Source organism: Zootermopsis nevadensis, unplaced genomic scaffold (assembly GCF_977971745.1).
Source record: "Zootermopsis nevadensis isolate Lab colony 2312 unplaced genomic scaffold, Znev_1.0 Znev_ptg000023l, whole genome shotgun sequence".
In the NCBI taxonomy this organism is placed as follows: Eukaryota; Metazoa; Arthropoda; class Insecta; order Blattodea; family Termopsidae; genus Zootermopsis; species Zootermopsis nevadensis.
In genome coordinates, this window is record NW_028259155.1 from 2224355 (window position 1) to 2245228 (window position 20874).

The window sequence follows — 20874 nt, forward strand, 5'->3', positions numbered from 1 at the left end:
GGTCTCGTATTTATTTAATATTTCTAATAATACCTGTATTAACATTTTCCAAACTGTCAGCCAGCACTCTGCTACTTCGTCGTGAACTAGCTTCTGAACTGGAGCTGGATGCAGCAGTGTAGTACGAACTACTCTCGCTGCTCTGATTTCCAGGCTGGTCTATGTCAGATTCTGCGTCTGTACCTTGTCGGCCAATCTAAAAATATGTACTACGTTCAGGAATGATCCTTAGACAGGATGATGATGATAACAGTAGAAATGTTTCTCCAATCACTGTCTGAAATAAATATTTAGTTTTAAGCACATAATTAATAAAAATAACAAACCAACTCATACTCACAGAAACAGGTGGATTATCACGACGACTGCATCTCATTAAACTATTCAAGCTTTCCAAAGCTGCAACATAATCAAGTTCTTGTTCAGGTTCAAGGTTGTAATGTGACCGAACCTTGGCTGTGTCTGAAAAGTCTTCAGTATCAACAATCTCATCATTGGACTGAGACAGAGCTGGGTTCACATAACCACCCGACTTATTACGAAAGTGGTACAGCTTTGTGTCTTCCTCCACTCCTATTCTCACTCTTCGTCCAGCTTTCCGGCTAGCCAATTTTACTGCGTGCCTCCTTCCAATCATTTGACGTTTTGTTCCGGATTGAACGTTTCTTTTCTGAGCTGCTTGCGCGTTTGGTAATGGCTCACTAAGATCTGGAGCACTTGATATTCTCTTTGGTGGAACATTTTTACCTTCTTGCCCATGCAGCGAAAAATGTAAAGTATCTACACTACGCTGCGGTACAATACGAGTTATAGGGCTATCTGATGTAAATGCAGTTTCGAAACAAGAATTAGGCGGTAATGCCATGGGTAGAAAACCACTGGCACTCAATTCTGATTGTCTTGAAACCATCCAATTACTCATGGCTAAGTTGCCTGTTGCAACGTATAAAAATACTTTTGTCAGTGTAGAGTACAATTTAAATGTGGTCAGAGGCTCTTGCAATTTGAAATAATGCTCCTTAAACGCCGTTATGATTTCATTTGGCACAGCCTGAGGCCCTGAAAATGAAAATGTCAATGAACACTCAGGCAGGAGAGTAAAATGTAAAGTAATACTACAGAATTCACTATAGCAGGTAAACTTACAATGTATAAGGCAGTTCATAGCAGCCACCAAAGACTGAGGAAATTGTGAGTCATGCTGAAGGTGAACCTCACTAGATGCATTTGCAGTAAGCCATTCACAAGGAATGCTTTGCAACTCAAACTTGAATGGAGTCTCCAACCCTGGTGTGTATTTTTTAAACCTGGAATAAACGATAACCAGTTCCATGGAAAATGTAACCATAAAAAGAGGCAACACAATTTATATAACCATGAAAGAAAAATACTTCAATCCTATTAATATAGTAAATTATACCAAAAACAGACTTTACTCCTTTCCCTGTATTTTAATGATAAAATACCATCGTCAAAAAACGAGCCCTTTTTAAACAAACTTTGAGACTACTAAAAATTTTAACATAAGACATATTTTAATTTTTCTTGCGCTCAGTACATTATGATTCATAGTTGCATACATGCAGTCAGTGTCTTACCTAGCCAAGACTACTTTCTTCCATATCTCTCCTATTTCAGACAGTTGAAGAGGCTCTGCCATAATAGGTTTATCAAAGTCTGAACTTCCAGACCTGAAAGGATTCTTTTCTTCCTGCATCTTGGAGGTAGTTACATTATTCTGGCTACACTTCAGCTGTGAAGTGTACGTTTGATAATCGTGAATCTGTTTTCCATCAACTGATACATATTGATTTGTGCTATTTTCCCCAGGAAATGCACTGTTATTTACATTTAGGTATGGCCTTCTGCTTACAGGGGCATTGTTTATGTCACAGTGCACAGGTTTTATAAAACCACTTATATCATCTATACTCCTCTGAGACAGCTTTTCGTTATGCATAGGATTTACTAAATCATTGCTTGCATTAGTCATATAAGGCTTACTGAGATCTGGTTTTGGTTGTATCATACTTGAACTCCTCTGAATTTTCTGAGATGTTGGCAAAGTCGTAAAAGTTTCCGAGTAGTGTTTGTAACCCAGAGACGTGTTGGTATTTCTGGAATTAACTGGATTCAGATGCCTGTTCTCCATGGTTTTTTCAGAGTGAACTTCACCTTGCTCAGAAGATGATACATAATATCTCCTACTACAGTTTTCAGAAGGTCCTTTAAGTTGGTTCTCATAAGCAGATAAACGGTTGTGATGCAGGTCAGATTCACCATGATAACCATGGTTTTCCACATTTGGAATGTTGTTGACACCGACTTGAACTGATCCATATTCTTTATGAACCTGATTGACACTGATTTTTCCGTGATTTGTTCCATACTGTACACTTTGTCTAGGACAAACATCAGTTTTGTTCTTAACACATTGGTCAGACAATGGTAATGCAGGCCTGTACTCTTCTGCTGAGGCATAGAAATGCCAATTATACTCTGCTGGTTGTATTATAGAACTTGTGGTAGGTGGTAGACCTACTGTGTGATGTGCATCAAGTCTGGGTACAGCTGATTTAGAAGAACTGTGTGCAGAAGTAGTGTTCTTTTGTTTGTCTCCACCTGCGTTCTTAACAGACCATTGGCTTATTCCAGTTTTTGGTGGAATATTTAGTGACTTATTGACCAGAGGTAGTCTAGTACTGCTGATGTCTGATAAGCTATACAGAATAAGAAAACTACATTATTCTTAATTAACAGACATCAAGTACTTTACGTGTGCACTGAATCAAGAGCCTACATTTCAAGAGTGAGAAGAAACATGGTAAAAAAATAAAATTGTCACTCAGATTACATATTACAAATATGAGTGAAGCAAACTTGGCGTCATATAATTACTTTCAACATGTAACTGCAACACTGGTGCCCTAAGTAGATCCAAAAATGTTGGGTTTTAATTCCATAATGCCAAGGCCTACTGTCTGAAACTTTCTTCAAACTGAACTGCTACAAATGCAATTAAATTTATTCATATGGTTAAAAAATTATGTAATTCAATGCTGAACAAGTTGTAAAAATTTTGAACAAAAGAATTCCTGTATAATAAGAAATCCAATAATTGGTTCCTTGACTGAATCTTGAAATGAGGTTGCAAACACAGAATACACAATTCTGGACTGCCTCAGACTTCACAAGTAGAAACATTCATTTTCATAACTTCTGTATGTAGGTAAAAGTTCTAGTTTAGTCCCCCCACCACCAAATTTTGGGCACAATACAAACACAAATGTTTAAAATGTACTTACTAATACAGATCCCCTTCCTTGAGAAACTGGTAATGAATATCAAATGGAGTAGATGCACTGATATGCTGAAAGACACCAGCTTTGAGGAATTTATTAAGCAGTTGAACTGTCTGTTCTCGTGTTACAATGCTTCCCAAATGAAGATTATTCTGCAGAACAGACTGAAACCAATTTACAGCTTCCTGTCCTGTGAAGCAGTTGTCATACACTTTTATATGACGGCGATGTCTTTTTAAAGGAATTCCATTTCGAAATGTTTCAACCATTTCATTCCACTGGAAGAAACAAATTTGTGCTATGACATGTGCTACATCCTTGGCTTAGGCCAATAAAGAATCTATGGAATGTAGATAAATTCTGTTCTATTCACAGTAGCACTGTATGCAATGACTATGATTACATACTCTATAAACAAACTTTAGATGCCAGAGCATTTATTTATACTTATGCAACTAAATCCAGAGCAATGTAGGCCAATTAGGATCCTTTACCTATAATTCTTAATATGGTATATTTTACAGAGCTGATAATGTTTAATTTGCTATTGTCACTAAAATATCAACGGTCAAATTGATACTTACCATTTTCGTAGCTTTATATGGACCATAATTTCTTGAACTTTCCATTACATGCATAAAATACAAAGCATTCCACAAATTACCGAACAAAAAAATTAGGACAGGTTATAAAGCAATCAACTTCTTCCCTCATCTAACATCATACACCAAACAACTTAACTTTCAAATTTAAGTTTGGTATACGTCTCCTTTGTAACGGCTCTCATTGGTTGAATTCCGGAATTACGATCGGAAACGAGCACAGATTAGTACCAACTATGAAAACCCTTCCCCGTTGAATCAATGCTACCAATGTAAGGTTATGAATATCTTCCGTCCACACCAGATGGCAGCATTATTCTTTAATGTATAACGTATGACATCATACCTTCAGATATAGTTCAGAAATTTCTATATTACGTAGAATTCTTACATCTACGAACCGGCTAGGAGTAGGCCTATTTTCTACTCTCGACAAAACAGTCATTGATCATGCCCGGAATAGAATTCGAAATCGCACGTCGGCACAAAAGTGCCTTAGACCACGCAGGAACTATGGTCGGCTTAATATTTATAATTAATTTCATGGAGCAGAGCCCCTGTTGAGAAACCCAATCAGCTAGTTCAAAAAGTCCCGCATTTTATTGTTATCCGTTGGTAATATTGTTGAAGCAGAAAATTTTCACTGCGGTAGGACGCTGTTTGCGGAAATGTTATCTTATATAAAAATTAATAATTTCAAAACGTATGTGGGAGAAATTGTTATTGGTCCTTTGCGATCATTGACAGTTGTGCTAGGGAGAAATGGGTCAGGTAAGATCGCTGAGCTTGTGTCATAATATTAACTGAATGGCTGGACGGATTTTCATGAAATTTGGTATGGACGTTCTGAACATTCAAGCACCCGCCCAAAACTCTCACACTCATGCTCCATATTTGAGGCATTTACCATCTGGTGAATAGTGGCGAAAGCAGAGACAGCATGTTTATTTTCACTAACAATAATGGATTTATGTTTTTTTGACGGTTCAAATTTTAGGCAACAGAATTTTATTGTACAAAAATAAATTAATATTGTAGGTCAAGCTACTAATTTTTAAACTGAATTCTGTTTACATTTCATTTTGTAGGTAAATCAAACTTTACAGATGCTATTGGCTTTGTCATGGGAACTAAGCTGGCTCTATTACGTGCAAATAATTTTTCTAACTTGATTCATGGAGGAAATGTCAGGAAACCAACATCAGATACGTAAGCTTCACTTTCATTATAATTACAGTTTACAGAATTATATTGCGAATGAGTATGCAAATGAATGAGTGAGTGAGTAACACAAGAACTATAAGTATGTGTCAATACGTTGATAACACACATTCCTTTCTCACTATTTTAAAGCCTTTTATGTGCATGATTTATTTCGATTTTTTGTGAGACCTCATATTATAATATGTGAATAATGCATTTTGCAGAAAAGATCATCAAGAAGGCAAAGAATGATATATAGCTTTATAATATTGTACAAAGCATTTGCCTGCTGTTACTGTGTAATATTTTGAATACAATTTTGTATATTCACATATGTATATAGAGATTAAATATTAATAAACTGTTTCATAGCAGAAATTTATCATGTTATAAAAATGCATATGCCTTCTGTGTTGTGTTACAGAGGTTCAGTGACAGCTGTTTTTAATTTGGAGGATGGTACAGAGAAAGAGTTCACTCGCATTATTAAAATGCAGCAACAGACATCATCTGCTGTTTCTTTATATCTTGTTAATAACGAGGTAATAAATTTATTTCTGCAGCAGTTTCTATCACTGGTTTTAAAATGCACACATGTTGTGATACACGTATAATGTCAGCCATTTTACATTTATTTATATTTATTTATGTAATTGCTATATTATTAATTTATAAGTGAGGAATATTATTGGTGCTGTTGGCTTAAATATATTTATTTCTGCTTATTTTTTAAAGAATCTGATAATAATAATATTAATTAAACACAATTAAAAGACATCCTTTATCAAAGCTACACTGCGTGGTAAAGAACGCTGATTTTTACCAGAAAAAGCTTGAGTGTTGATATCGAAATGAATGTCCACGTTCAACAAATTTCTGTTAAGATACAACTTTTTCAGATGTTAAGTATTTTCTTATTCAATAATATTGTACTAATTCAGCTTATTTTCATGTAGGAAGTGGATGAAAAGGCTTACCTAAGCGAACTTCAGACTTTAGGTGTGTGTGTAACGTTTGAGAATTTTTTTGTTTTCCAAGGGAACGTTGAAACATTCGTGAGGATGAAACCAAAGAATTTTACTTCTGTAATTGAGGAGTTATCTGGGTAAGAATATTTATCAGTGTGGAAAAAATATTTTACTTGAATTGTACGCTTTCTATAGTTTTTTTAACAAAAATTAAAGACCAGCTGTAATTACTGTGTTAATTTATGTTCACATAATTGCGCAGCTCTGGAACTCTTAAGGTGCAGTATGATGATTTACACAAAAAGATGAAGAAAATAGAAGATCAACTAAACCAGTTGGCTCTCCGGAGGAAGACTTTAATGACAGAGAATAAAAAGAAGAAAACAGAAATGCTGATATACAAGGAATACCACAATTTGATACAGGAATTGGTAAGGATCGTACAGCGTTTCAAGAAAATTGTGGTTTCAGTATAGATCTTATACTTTTTTTCCCCCTCCGCAGTGTAATAGCAGTCTAGACCCAACTATGATAAAATTAATATTAATAACCCGTTAAATAAATATGGAAGGCATGCGAGTGTTTGGGACATAAATATCTCGATATGCTTAAGAGGCTTTTGACAGCTTATTATAGTTTCATAATTAATTTGACTAAAGTTTTAGTACAGATATGTATTAAAAACTTTTTTAAATTACTGCTTAATCTAAAAGGGGGCAATCTTCAGGTGGAATGTTTTACTTTCAAATGACTGGGGAAGAAAAATATTTATAAATTAACAGTAGCCATTAAAACAGTGTAAGTATTTTATAAAAAAAAAATTACTGTTGTCTAACAGCTAAATTAATTCTTTACAGGAAATAATTCAGTTAGATGAAAAGCTAGTACTTTTATATGACAATGAGAGGCAAGCCAAACACTGCGAAGAAGAGTGTAAAAGGTTTGAGGACAACATATGGATGTTGAAAAGACAGAGGACAAAGGCACTTCAGGAGCTCAGACACAAAAATCTTGATAAATTGCGTGTCCACGTTTCTAAAACAGCTGCAGACGTACATAAAATGGTAAATAATTTGTCACTGAAGCAAAGCGTTGTGGTACATAATTGTAATCAGACTCTTTTATTGCCAGATTTTAATAGTGTTTTATACCATCACCTTCATCAATCTACTGAGGGCTGGAGATGTTATAAAACAGGGTCCTTCCTCACAATTTTCAGCCCAGTTTGTTGATTCAACAGCTTGAGAGAATTAAATGTTCCACCATCTGGATACTAGCTAAGAAGTAAGCTCAGTAGTGTTGAAGATATCTGTCTTCTGGGTTGTTGCGCTGTGTAGTCTGGTCGATGTTAACCAACGTTTCAGAGGTCATACTGCCTCCGTCATCAGAGTATGAAGATTTCTGTCTTCTGGGTTGTTGCGCTGTGTAGTCTGGTCGATGTTAACCAACGTTTCAGAGGTCATACTGCCTCCGTCATCAGAGTATGAAGATTTCTGTCTTCTGGGTTATTGCGATGAATCGCCCTGATGACGGAGGCAGTATGACCTCTGAAACGTTGGTTAATATCGACCAGACTACACAGCGCAATAACCCAGAAGACGGATATCTTCATACTCACCGCTGTGAGAACCTCAAGTTTTACTCAGTAGTGTTGTTGCTACTTACGAAGGCTCCATACGCTAGCATTTCCTCCAGCACTGATGTAGCAGTTATTATCTTGTGAATGAACTTAAAAAAGGGCATGCCAGAGGGATGCAAGGTTGATTGGTGAGGGGAGGGTATTATTTTATGTGTGGTGAAAAATAAGGTTCGTACTTATTTTTGTAGGAAGCTGAATATAAGAAGAAATGTCAAGCATTAAAGTGCAAAGAAAGAAATGTGGAACACCTGACGCACAAAGTGAAGTTAGTTGTCGATTCTCTAGAGAGAGAGAGGCAACTTGAAGGAAAACAGAGACAGATTATCGAACAGCTTGAGAAAGATCTCGCCGAAGTACAGGGAATGGAAAAAGAGTACGAGAAACTGATTCAGAGTCAGGAAATAGATGAACAGATAGAAGAAGAAAGGGTGAAGTATAAATTTTCTTTGTACTTTTTTTTTAATGGACATCTTAGAAGAATGGTAAATCATTTTTAAATTATTTTCTGTAGCAGACAGGAACATAAAAACTGTAATGCTGAGAGCTACATTTATAAGAGTGCTCAACCCCTTTTGAATTCATGCAGGTATAAATCAATATTTATTACAGAAATTTGTTAAATTTTTGCTGATATTTAAAAAGAAAACATTACATATAATCTTGTCACATTTCAGGAATTCTGAAACTAGTGTTGTTTTTATTCGCGTACATGAAAATGAGGTTTTTGGTGCACATTTCTTTCAGGTTAAAGAGTACGATAAACTAAAACAAGAGACTGGGAAGCAGGCTGCTGTACTTCGACGGCAACTGTACGACGCTGAAAAGGAAAAGAAAGACCTACAAGACATTTTGGACAGGGAATTATGTAAGAAAGTTCATATCAGCCGTCAGCAGCAAGGGATCGGTAAAGCAATCGACAATGCAATTTTACGCTTGCAAAAAATTGATTCCTATATCAGGTATTTATAAAATTACTGTCTTCTTGTTTCTTTTCCTTCTAAATCCTACAATTTTGCACTGTAATACAAATTTATAAGTTTATTTTAAGATTTAATCAAGTTTTAGACGAGAAATTAGCCAGCGCAGAACTAAGAAACCAAGTCAGTAACATGAGAAGAGGCTATGCAATGCTACTAAAAGTTTTCAACGTGCGTTGAACTTGTTTTCAGACGTTTTTGAACGAGCGGTTTGCGTCTATCATTTTCACCTCCACAACCGTAGCAAAGGAGATTACTGTGACATCATTGGTGGTTGGTAACAAGGGTTTAAGTCAATATAAATTACCCTTCTTACTCAGCACCAACAATATTAGTCACTGCACTTGTAATTATCCAATTATTCTATAAATATTTTATTTATGTAAAACTCTTAACCTAGGGAAAAGGAAATATCTCTGCATGAAAAGAAGAAATTACAGGATAAATCAGAAACAGAAATTAACAACACTAATAAAGAAATTGAAAATGTGAAAAGAGACCTGGAGACCATAGTGAAGCATCTGAACCAAATTAATATAGGGAGCGAACTTTTCTTAAAAGAGAAAAAGAAACAAGATGTCGTGAGGGATTTGAAGATGGCATTTGGTGATAATATTGTGAGTATTACATCAATTTTCCATATATTTATCATTCTCTCGACACATATTTTATTCAGACGTGCTAACTAGAAGAAACGTTGTACAGTGTTGCCAAAATTTCCAATGTGACTTTACTTAAATTGAACTGTAGGTAATATTTTGACATTACGGCACAATTCTTCCATCTGTTTCAAGTTTCACATCTTTGTAGCAACGTAAATGTCACTATAGTTCATACCCCTACACTGAATACCCTTTAATAATACCTAATAAATGATTGAATTGCTAACATTGCTAACATCTTTATAAGTTAGCGACAACCGCTTAGTTTTATTTAATTCTTTAAATTCTAAAGTAAAATCCATTTTGTTGTTTGCAAAAGTTACTTGATTCTATAATTTTGAAGAAACAGCTGGACAGTTGGTAACATTGGCCAGCTCATTTAAATTATTTTACAGTATATGCTTATGAACGGTACGCTTATTTCAGATTGGACGAATGTCAGATCTCTGCCAACCGATCCACGAACGTTACAAGTTGGCTATTACCAAAGTAATGGGTAAAAACTTAAGTGCGTTGATCGTACAAAACAAGCAGACTGCTCTGGAAGTTATTAATTACCTTAAGACGTTGCACATACCACCCGAGATTATACTTCCACTCGATACCATTAAAGTTTATCCCATTCAAGGACGACTCAGGTATGTAAATTGAAAGCGGGGGTTAATTTATTCACAACTTTGATAACCGCTTTTTGTTTCTCCTTCATCGAAGATAAAAGATTGCAATAAAGCAGTGATCAGAAACAATTATACTCCTTGATATCAGAGAAATAGCTGGTGAGAACTTGCACCCAGGTGTGAAAAGGAATATAATTTGTTCCCATGAGAATTAATTTCAAATTATGCAATATATAAAAGAAGTTCCCTTGTACCTTCATGTCATAGAACTATGGGGATCATGAAGGTATACGTAAAATATATCTCTTCTGTCACACAGCACAACATTTTTTTAAAAAAAATATCTGACAGTTGTTATAATAACTCTGTAGTAACAAGAAGGCGACCATCATGGTGGTCTGGCGGTCAGTGCGCTGGGCTTGTAATCCAGGGGTTCCGGGTTAAATTCCCGGTGGTGCCCGGATTTACAACTTGTGTTGGGCGAGGCCGTGGTCCAGGTATCACGGAGTTTTCCTCTGGGGCTTCCCCAGTTTCTCTGTGACATCCCAAAAATTACTCCATTTTCATCATCATTTACACACAGAAGAAGGCAACGGCAAACCACTTCTGGATCATATGCCAAGGAAACATATGAACAGGTCCCTATCGGAGGCAACTTGCTCATAATGTCACCAGGGGTCGGCTACAACCCGACGGTTAAAAAACAAAACAAGAAGAACAGTGACATTTAATGGCTGCATAATAAGATTGTTAAATTTTGACCAAAACATGTCTCTAAAGTTTGTTCTGTGTGATGTAAGCGATATATATACTTTAGCACTAAGTACGTTAATTTAATGAGTACTGTATAGTCAAGTGCTTTCTAATGGTAGTTCATCGTAATTCATTAGCTGGGATTTAGATGTTTGACTCTGATTTGTGTTTGTCCAGGAATCTCAGTGTACCATCTGGGGAGAATGTGAAGTTGTTGTATGACGTGATTCACTGCAGTACCCCAGTTATGGAGCCAGCTGTCAAATTTTCTGTTTCAAATTGTCTCGTGTGTGAGACTGCAGATACTGCAAGATATTTGGCTTACGAGATGGACTCCACAGTGAAGTATAACGTATGTTTATTTCTTAATGCGGGTGTCCCTGTGCCGTCAGATGCCTTTCCGTAATTCAGAAACAGCACGTCTTTAACTTATGCTGTCTTCTTTTTCCAAACAAACATCGATACAATACAGACATCTGAATGTCTTGCAGGCTGTTTCTTTGGATGGCACCTATTATCATAAGGGAGGCATAGTGTCTAGCGGAAAAGCGAGCTTGCAACAGAAAGCAAAGCGTTGGCTGGGACAAGAAATTCTTGAAGCACAAAATAGGAAGGTACGTAAAGTAGGATTTAGAGGTTCTCATGGCGGTGAGTACGACGATGGCCGTCTTCTGAGTTGTAGTGCCACATGATCCAGGCGAATCTTATCAACGTACCAGAGGTCCTCGCTGCCTCCGTCATCACGGCAGTGAGGAAGGCATGTCAGTATATTCTGTTTATTAAATAAAAGAATTTATGACTCGCATTACGATTTCTGCAGACAAAACTGCGTGAGAAGTTACAAGAGTTACAGAAGCGATGCAGAATGGTGCCAAACGCAAGAGAGACTTCTGACGAAATATGCAGCCTAGAGACGCGAGTGAAATATGCGAAGGAGGATAGGAATAGAGTGGTGAGTTGACAGATGTATCTGGTAGAATAAACAGATGCAATGAGGTATTTTGCGTAGTCACGAAAAAGTTGAACAAATTTTGTAAAATAATTTGATTTCCAAGGTTTTTTTCATCCTCCGTTCATCTTGTGTGTGTGTATGAAAGTCCCAGATGAAATATTTAAGGACAGATGAGGAGAGATATCCAAAAATTTATTTGGCATGAGAGAGGCGTGAGGAAAATAATGATTGGACCAGTGACGAGGAGCTGTCTGATAATACAGCCTTCTGTATTGTTCTATAACAAAGGGAATCTCCTTTTTTTTTTTGTTAGTTTATATATTTTTTTTTATTCTGTGGCACGGCAGCTGGGGCAGACTAAAGACTATGTGCCATATTGTGATGGATAATCAAAGTCTGCGTGTACATTCTTTATTGCACGCTACTCTTACAGAACATTAAATGATGTATTTAAGCGTTGCCGTCACAGAGTGAAATATTTGTATTTTTGATCATCATTTATGGGCAAAAAGGCCATAATCTTGTTACCTTCTTTGCAGTCAGAAAAAGTCATAGAACTGCAGTCACAATTGGAAAGATTGAACGCTCAGTCCGCAGACGTTGACGTAAGTTGCCGTACTTCTTTCACAAAATGTATTTATGGCAGAAGATACTTTATATCGCAGTGTTTTAACAGTCTGTCATCATATCTTGTGGTAGTCTTTGATTGCAGACCTTGAACAAAAAATGCTGGATCATTCTAACGAGAGACAAACAATTCAAAATGAGATGAACTTACTCGAGGATGCTGTATTCGCTGATTTCTGCGACAAGATCGGCGTAGCAAATATTCGTGAATATGAGGGAATCGGTCTCAGGTAATTAATATATGATTTTAATTTACTTATTTATGTATTTGTTAATAACATTCTGTATGTATTGAATAGATGACACAGTGCAGCGTGAATAAATGTTCATCAGTATAAATTATATTTTTGCAAACGAGTACAAATTAAATGCTTTATTCTATTCCACAGATCATACAAAGAAAAAGCAGAGAAGAGAATTGAACTGTCTTCACATAAGCAGAATATTATGACCCAGCTGCAGTACGAACATGAGAAGCGTACGGCTAGTACGTATTTTAATATTACTTGAAGTGTCATTCACTTTATTATATGGATGAAATGTATGTAATGTAATCCACGCAAATAAAGTAAAGTTGGCTGAATTTTGAATTTTAGGAAATGGAATGCTAAAAAAGGAGCAGGAATTGAAGGAACTTGAAGGTAAATTGGAATCAGAGAAATGTAACGTGCAGGAAAGTGAGGAAGACAAAGCCAATTACAAACAAAAGTTTGAAGATCTTAAATTAAAGCTGGAGAGCACGAAGGAGACGTTCCTTTCTGCCGAAAAGGAAGTAACCAAGGTGCGCTGTTTTCTTGTTAATTTTTTTAATTACAGCTATTATAAATCTCTAATTTAGAAACTAAACTATTTGAGGGTAAGTTGGTATGGTGAAAACTTGTCGCCTCACAAGGAAGAGGAGGCGTCCTCGAAGGCTGGTCGAGCGGAATTCCTAAATAAACTGGTGCAGGTACCACAGAGGTGTACTACGCAGCTATCGGCCGATAACCAATAATATGGAAAATTAATGACTCCTACGAATGCACAGAGTAATCAGATTGGGCAATCTGTTTAACCTTTGAATGGGTCTAATTGGCTTAAACCTTGTAACGAAGAATAATAATTTCAATACATGTTTACTGCTTGTTAAGAGGTTAAATAAGAACACTTGGGACATCATCATATCAACTTTACAGTTAAATTTAAATGTTTACGTGTGTTGTCTGTGTGCAGGCTAAAGATGATGTGAAGACACTTGCAGAAGATATAAAGGAGGGGTCATCGCAGTTGAGCAGTATGAGGCTGAAGAGTGAAAATTTGAAATATGAACGTCACACTCTTCTATTACAGTGCAAGGTGGATTACCATTTCAGTAATTAATATAACACATTTATCAGTCGCAGTCACTTACATACAATATAGCAGGAGCTTTGAGCAATTTTCCTTACGACTGAGCAATGCGAAACTGAAGGTTTAAAACTTGACAAATTATGGAAATATCCAAAAAATGGGGTGTTATTTTATGGAAGTATCCAAAAAATGGGGTGTTATCTTATAGAAGTATCCAAAAAATGGGGTGTTATTTTATGGAAGTATCCAAAAAATGGGGTGTTATCTTATGGAAGTATTCAAAAAATGGGGTGTTATCTTATGGAAGTATCCAAAAAATGGGGTGTTATTTTATGGAAGTATCCAAAAAATGGGGTGTTATGTTATGGAAGTATCCAAAAATGGGGTGTTATCTTATGGAAGTATCCAAAAAATGGGGTGTTATCTTATGGAAGTATCCAAAAAATGGGGTGTTATCTTATGGAAGTATCCAAAAAATGGGGTGTTATCTTATGGAAGTATCCAAAAAATGGGGTGTTATCTTATGGAAGTATCCAAAAAATGGGGTGTTATCTTATGGAAGTATCCAAAAAATGGGGCGTTATCTTATGGAAGTATCCAAAAAATGGGGCGTTATCTTATGGAAGTATCCAAAAAATGGGGTGTTATTTTATGGAAGTATCCAAAAAATGGGGTGTTATTTTAGATGAAGTTATGACATTTCTTACCACAACTGGTAACGTAACTTGTACCCACTTAACGCTCTATGTAAGGACAGAGACTAATTGGTAATGGCTCATTATTCTGCAGAATTATTCGTAAATTTTAAATTGGTTGTTGCGCTATGTAGTATGGTAGAAATTTACTGATGTTTCAGAGGAGCATACTGCCTCCACCCTCGGAGGAAATGAGTACCCCCTTCATTTCCCCATGTACTTTATATTTAATTCAATCTGTTTTTCATGATCTTCACTGTTGGTCTTCTGTTGGCTCTTATGAGGGCTGTTTCTTATCTTCTTAGCATATCGGCCCCATCTCCGTATTCCCTGGTAGTCATTTATCTGTGACTACTTTGTGGGGTATCTGAGAAGGCTTCGTCTTCTTACTAGATCCAGATATGTTACCTATTAATTAGATGTTCATATCTGCTCAGGTTCAGGGACTGAATATTCCCATGACGCAGGGGACGATGGCTGACATTCATGAATCATCCTTTAATGAAAGCTTTTCTTCCTCACAAGGAATGGAACAAGACGAGAAAAGGTATGATTCTGTTTTAACTCAAAAAAGAGTTTTCATGGTCCCTTTTAATATTATCAGTTATGTAAAAAATAGTTTGTATCTTCACCTTCCATTGGATTAATATTATTTTAAATCTTGTATCGTTAACTGTTGTGTCACCATTTAATTTAAATGTGTTTCAATGCACGTCCTGAACAAATGCGGATAATCTGCATTAATCAATTCACGTACTTCGTATGACTGGAATATCATAAAATCTTTTCATTTGCAGGATTATAATTGATTATGCTCGGCTTTCGGAGAGCTATAAAGAAGCGAGCGACGTTAAAAAGGTAGTGAGACAGTTGGGTCTGAATATTGAAGACACGATGTTTAAAATTAGGTCTGCAAATCCTAATATGAAGGTAATATTTTATGACAATTAAATATTCTATATTTTTCTTCTAAACTGGGTCTGAGGCATGGGCCTTGTGCCACTTGGTCACTGGGACCGTGGGTTCAAATCCCACTCAAGCCATGGATGTTTGTCCTCGTTTTTCTGTGTTGTGCTGTCCAGTGTACAGGTAGAGGCCTTGCGACGGGCTGATCCCTTGTCCAAGGAGTCCTACCGAATGTCTATAGAGCAAAGCCAATGAAAAGTTGTTACCCGCAGTGCTCAGGCACTTAAAGAACGGGTCGTCAAAGTATCCCAGTATCTTTTAAACCTAGAAGATTTTTTGTTTCGTTCAGTATCACTCAAATGGTTGGTAATATTCCGGTCTGCCAGGTAATGATGTAAAGTCCCTTACAGGTGAGCGTTAGCATAGTTCTGGAATACTGTGATTGGAATTTGAATATGAGATGATTTTACGCTACACTTACCTACTGAAGTGAACAAAATTCAACTTTAATATTATGCTCAATATTTCAAATGACGATTTAGGTGGTCGACGAGTTTGACGCCATACAGTCAGCGTTAAAGAATATATGCTCAGAAGCCGAATCAGCAGTGAAGATTCTGCGTCATGATGGGCACAGATTTAAGCAGATCAGAGATGATCGCACACACAAATTCATGGAATGTTTTAATTTCCTGGAAACTGAGGTTGATAATGTCTATAAGGTAAATTTTTCAAGTATGTAGTTGTTATGTAGTGTCTGCATGTTTAGAACGTGTTATACCTTCTTCTTCTTCTTCTTCTATGGCTCTCTGATCCGTGTTCAGTCCACGGCCTCCTCAGTTCTCCTCTTCCATTCGGTCCTATCCTCCGCTGCCTTCTTCAAATTCCTAATCCTCATTAGCAGTGTGGCATCCCTTTGAACTGCATCCTCCCATCTGTTCTTGGGTCTTCCAAATGGTCATCTTCCTCCGACACTTCCTTTGAATACCATCGTTGGAATTCGGATGTCGTCCATCCGAATCAGGTGACCTGCCCATTGAAGTCTCTTGATTTTTATAAATTGTGATAATGGTATGTCTTTATATAATTTATAGATTTCATGATTAGTTTTTGTCCTCCGTTCACCTGCTTCTCGTGTTGGGCCGAAAATTTTCCTCGGGATTTTCCGTTCAAAGAGGTCCATATTATCTGCTGCGTTCTGGTCGAGTACCCATGTTTCACTCCCGTGTGATATGCTACGGATGAGGAGTTTTATATAATGTAATTTTTACTTTCTTATTTATTCCATGGAATCAGTGGTAATATCGAGAGATGTGCTTTATTGGCCGCTTGAATTCTGCTTTGTATTTCTACCATTTCCTCATTCTTATTTGTTATGCGTACTCCCAGGTAAGTGAATCTATTTCATAGAACATGTTATATGTGTTTTAATATTAATCTATAAAAATTTGTTGTTAAATTAATTTTAATATTTTTGAAGTACAAGATGCCAATTTTTGTACATACAGAAACTGTATGAGGCTCAGAATGGAGAGGCCATTCTGACATTGGAAAATGCAGAAGAGCCTTACCTTGCAGGGGTGAGGTACAGCGTACAAGTTCCGGGCAAGAAATGTGTCGCGATGGATTGTCTTTCTGGTGGCGAGGCTGCAATGGCAAGCTTGGCATTTATGTTTGCTTTAAACAGGTAATGATTCAACCAGTGGTTGACGGAATCGGTATAAAGAACCGGAAGATGTTTTGATTTGTCTTTGATATCTTTTTGTTATTAACAGCTAATTTCTTTAATCACTTATAATATTTAAAGACTTTTAATTCCGAAGATTGACGTCTTCTGGGTTGTTGCGCCATTTCAGAGGTCCTTGCTGCCTCCATCATCAGGGCAATTTGGAGGCTACACTTCACTACCTTTGAAGATTTTAAACCCTCACACCACTCAATACCCTGATGGTGGAGGCAGCAAATATATCTGATATGTCAGTAAACCTTTAACAGACTGTACAGCAGAACATCCTAAAAGACATCTTCAATCCGAATAATCTTTCTGATAGCTTTGAATGATACAAGATGATTGAAAAATAATTTCGGAAATTAAGTTTTATAAATGCATTTTTGTAACATTAAAACAGACCTCTTATCCAGTGGGGTGCCAGTATTTTCGCCAGGATAAACGCCCTAATTTATTTTCAAATTGCATTCCAACATTAAAGTGGAGGTTACAGTTGACAATATGTGAGGTTATGTTCGGTATATTACTAGAATAGCTACTGTGTTTTGTTTTCATGTTCCTTACAGATACAGAAAAGCACCAATCATAATTCTTGATGAACCAGATGGATCACTTGACCAGAGAAATGTAATGAGATTTGCAAAATTTTTGAAGCAAAATAACCATTCGCAGATAATCGTCATTACACATCGCTATCGAAGCGCTTATGCTGTAGTAGCGGATGACGTCACTGGCGTAGTGAAAGAGGTAGGACTGAGTGCGAATCTCTGAATAATGCTGCTTTCGTATTCTCAAGTCTAAACAGAATATCCTTCGCAGAATTTTTGTGACAGTCAACAACATAGAGGAAGAACTTTTACCGATTTTATCGAAATATTTACTAATATATTTATTTATTTTTTCAGACTGAAAATGGTTTAACAGTCAGTAAAATGAATATTGTGGATCTCGCTGAGTATCAGATGCCTGACGAAGAAATGTAGAATGCTAATGTTATATTAAGTTAAAAATATAAGTTGAAAAATGTCTTCCAAAGTCTGACGTACCTTATTTTGATGCAGTAGTGAGATAATGCTAATATTTAAGCAGAAATATTAATTAAAGGTAGAAAATATAGTTTTCATATACGTTTGAGTGTGTGGAATACTTTTGAATTTTACCAGGTGTTATTGAATGATCTCTTAAAGAAACAGTAATGCAGCCATTTCAAACTCACATATTGATATAATTGATATACAACATACTCAGGATGTAAATATAATTGAGAAGAATCTTCAAAATATTTGTCCATAATAAAATCACTATAATCAATAAATAAATCAAAAGAAGAAACTGGTTTGTTTATCAGCAAAAAAAAAGATAAACACAAAATATATCGGAAGATAATAAATTGTTTGCTTCTGCGTTGCAGTGTGTTAATATATAACGTCAACATGATAACATAATGGCGGTATAATTGGTGTAATGTAACTTTTATATCGTACACATAACCGCGTTATAACTACGTATAAAAGTAATCTGTTCTAAATGGTTCTGATACAATCGATAATCTCACGTTATTAAATTATAACATCAGATGATAGTCAAAGTTCAAAAACACAACAGTTCAATGACGTCACGATATTTGCTGATACTAACACATTCTATATCATAAAAATTCTATAGAAGGATCATTCGATTAATTTTCAACCATAAATAACTCTGTTACGCAGATTAAAATCTTGAATCAGAATAATTATCCACAGTATATACAAAATAACGTCTTGGCTTCACGTCCAAAACTTAATATTGCCAAATAGGATTTTAAGTCGCTGGATAAACTTTGTTATAATATAATACAATATATAACTAGCCGTTTTCAAATTACAACTTTAAAACTGATATTAATCTATTGTGATTCACGATAAAACAGCTGGAAATCACGTTTTCAATAAAATAACTTTATTCCATTGTTATGCATGTTCAAGTTTGATTTGTTTTCTAGTAGAAATTTGTTATAAAGATGTTCCTTTGTTATGATAAAATTATTTCCATTGTTGTGTCATGTATTTCAATGATTCTGTTTGACGTTTTTGTTCCTATTAACAAACATATTCTTTTATTTCCCATTCTCCAAGGAAATATAAAACAAAAATAAATCAAAATAATGATTATAAATGTTCACAGTGAATACTGATTACTAAAATGGGGAATTGAAGTTTAAAATATTTCTTAAAATTAAGTGTTCTTTATTTATTATACTGTATTTAATATGTAACGTGAATAAAAATCTTATTGGCCAAAGAGTTGATTTAAGAACGTGATAAAACTTAACTTTTATTGCACAGGGTAGGAAACCTAACCAATTCCCTGATTATCCTGAGGTGTCCTGGAATGACGATATTTAACACAAAAGGAAACAAAAAAGAACTGAGTTTATTTGGGACAATATTTTTCTTCTGTTCTGTTATTTCTAAACCGAGTTAATTCAGGTTATAAATTAAATACGCAACAAGGACTATCTATCTCGAAAGTTTGTTCAGGTTTACATTAGACCAATATTTTTCCCGAATTTCACGAATCGTCACCCTGTCACATGGCGGTACATGTGAGGATTAATTAATCCCGCAATTAACTTCTGTTCTGTATCATATTATAGTAAAACCACAAACGTACAGGATGAAGTGTTCCTGTGTCTTAATACTGCCATATAAAGACGTACAAGTGGCACGAGTCTGAAGTTCAGCAACATTTGCTGATGTCGGAGATGAGTGATAAGAATAATGCTCTAGGCCAGTGGTTTTCAACCTGGGGTACGTGTACCCCCGGGGGTACGCGAAGACATCTTATGGAGTACATGAAATTTAATAAAAATATATATTATTTTATGATAAACACTGAATAATCAGTAATGTAATTTATTTAATTTATTTTAGATGTAGATTATATATTATGTATAACTTGAATTATACACCAACAACTTTTTGGGGTACAAATTTGAGAGAAATTATATCTGGGGGTACGAGAACAAAAAAGGTTGAATACCACTGCTCTAGGCATTTTTTATACACTCCCTAATTCTTTCACAAGAAATATTAATACCAACATTACGTTCTACATTTTTCAGAGCTGCAAACCTGTCCGAGATGTTTTCCCCCTTAACACTTCTACATTCTTTCGTGAACTGTTGGTCTCTTTCTAACTTCTACAAGCCCCGAATAATTACATCATAAATAGCTACTCTAATAAGAGTGAAATTGTTCGCTATTAATAATCCCATTCTCGCACTCAGTGGCCAGCACGACATTAAACATCAGTCAGCAGGGTCGCGAACTGTTCTGCTCTATAATTAGCCTGAATAGTCAGCGTGTTTCTTTATGGCATTGAAAACTTAACATTAAAGGTTCGAGAAACCTCGAGTGTTGAGTCTGTATTGAGAAATCCTCGCATGCGTTCATTATTTTTGATCATCGCATCAGAATTTACACACACGTAAATATAGTTTTATTCGACTGTATATTTCAACATGAACGCGTCATCAGGATATAATCCGGTTCATATTTTTACTGAAATGTAATTTTTATTTCGTAATGAATCTATTATTCGTCATTACATTTTTTTTTTTGGTATTGGTCTACACGTGCTTTTATAAAGAGCTTAAAATAATTAGGTCTGTTCTAAAAGGTTTAGTCACTGATGTGTTTTATATTAAAATATCTATCTACGTAAATTCTTATCCTATTATTATATTTAGTGTTCTGTCTGACGACAGGTCCATATGAACAGGATCCTTCCATCCTTTTCTCGGACTGGGACCTGTTCATATACGTTCTTGGCAGATGATCCAGAAGTGGTTTGCCATTGCCTTCTTCTGTGTGTGAATGGAGTAATTGTTGGGATGCCACGGAGGAAAACTCCGTGTTGCCTAGACCAC

The 20874-nt window shown here is 35.8% G+C and overlaps 2 protein-coding genes across 5 annotated transcripts in view; one reads left to right on the forward strand and one right to left on the reverse strand.

The window, feature by feature from the left end:
* Positions 1 to 20874, reverse strand: part of LOC110839474 (DEP domain-containing protein 1A) — a 104218-nt gene that overhangs the window by 3942 nt on the left and 79402 nt on the right. For 2 of the 3 annotated variants that reach the window (XM_022083683.2, XM_087354721.1), the window contains 5 exons: positions 3306 to 3580; positions 1599 to 2720; positions 1147 to 1307; positions 341 to 1059; positions 34 to 196 (listed from right to left, as the gene is read on the reverse strand). In XM_022083683.2, coding sequence (XP_021939375.2) covers positions 34 to 196; positions 341 to 1059; positions 1147 to 1307; positions 1599 to 2720; positions 3306 to 3571 — 2431 coding nt within the window. In that variant the 5' untranslated portion in view covers positions 3572 to 3580. Of the gene's footprint in view, positions 1 to 33; positions 197 to 340; positions 1060 to 1146; positions 1308 to 1598; positions 2721 to 3305; positions 3581 to 3886; positions 4328 to 20874 lie in introns of those variants that run through there. The other variant, XM_022083682.2, reaches the window with a different exon arrangement.
* On the forward strand, positions 4464 to 19244 carry LOC110839473 (structural maintenance of chromosomes protein 1A). 2 transcript variants are annotated; one of them, XM_022083680.2, is made up of 24 exons: positions 4464 to 4675; positions 4993 to 5113; positions 5532 to 5649; positions 6064 to 6212; positions 6338 to 6506; positions 6933 to 7139; positions 7903 to 8142; positions 8459 to 8673; positions 9092 to 9308; positions 9780 to 9991; positions 10901 to 11075; positions 11215 to 11337; positions 11544 to 11675; positions 12215 to 12280; positions 12375 to 12532; positions 12692 to 12789; positions 12899 to 13083; positions 13515 to 13637; positions 14764 to 14873; positions 15124 to 15256; positions 15775 to 15954; positions 16741 to 16919; positions 17528 to 17708; positions 17867 to 19244. In XM_022083680.2, exons 1-24 carry the CDS (start codon positions 4573 to 4575, stop codon positions 17942 to 17944), a joined length of 3672 nt encoding a protein of 1223 aa, XP_021939372.2. In that variant the 5' UTR covers positions 4464 to 4572; the 3' UTR covers positions 17945 to 19244. The 2 variants fall into 2 exon arrangements, with proteins under 2 accessions (XP_021939372.2, XP_021939373.2); XM_022083681.2 differs by lacking the exons at positions 16741 to 16919; positions 17528 to 17708; positions 17867 to 19244 and adding an exon at positions 16529 to 16730.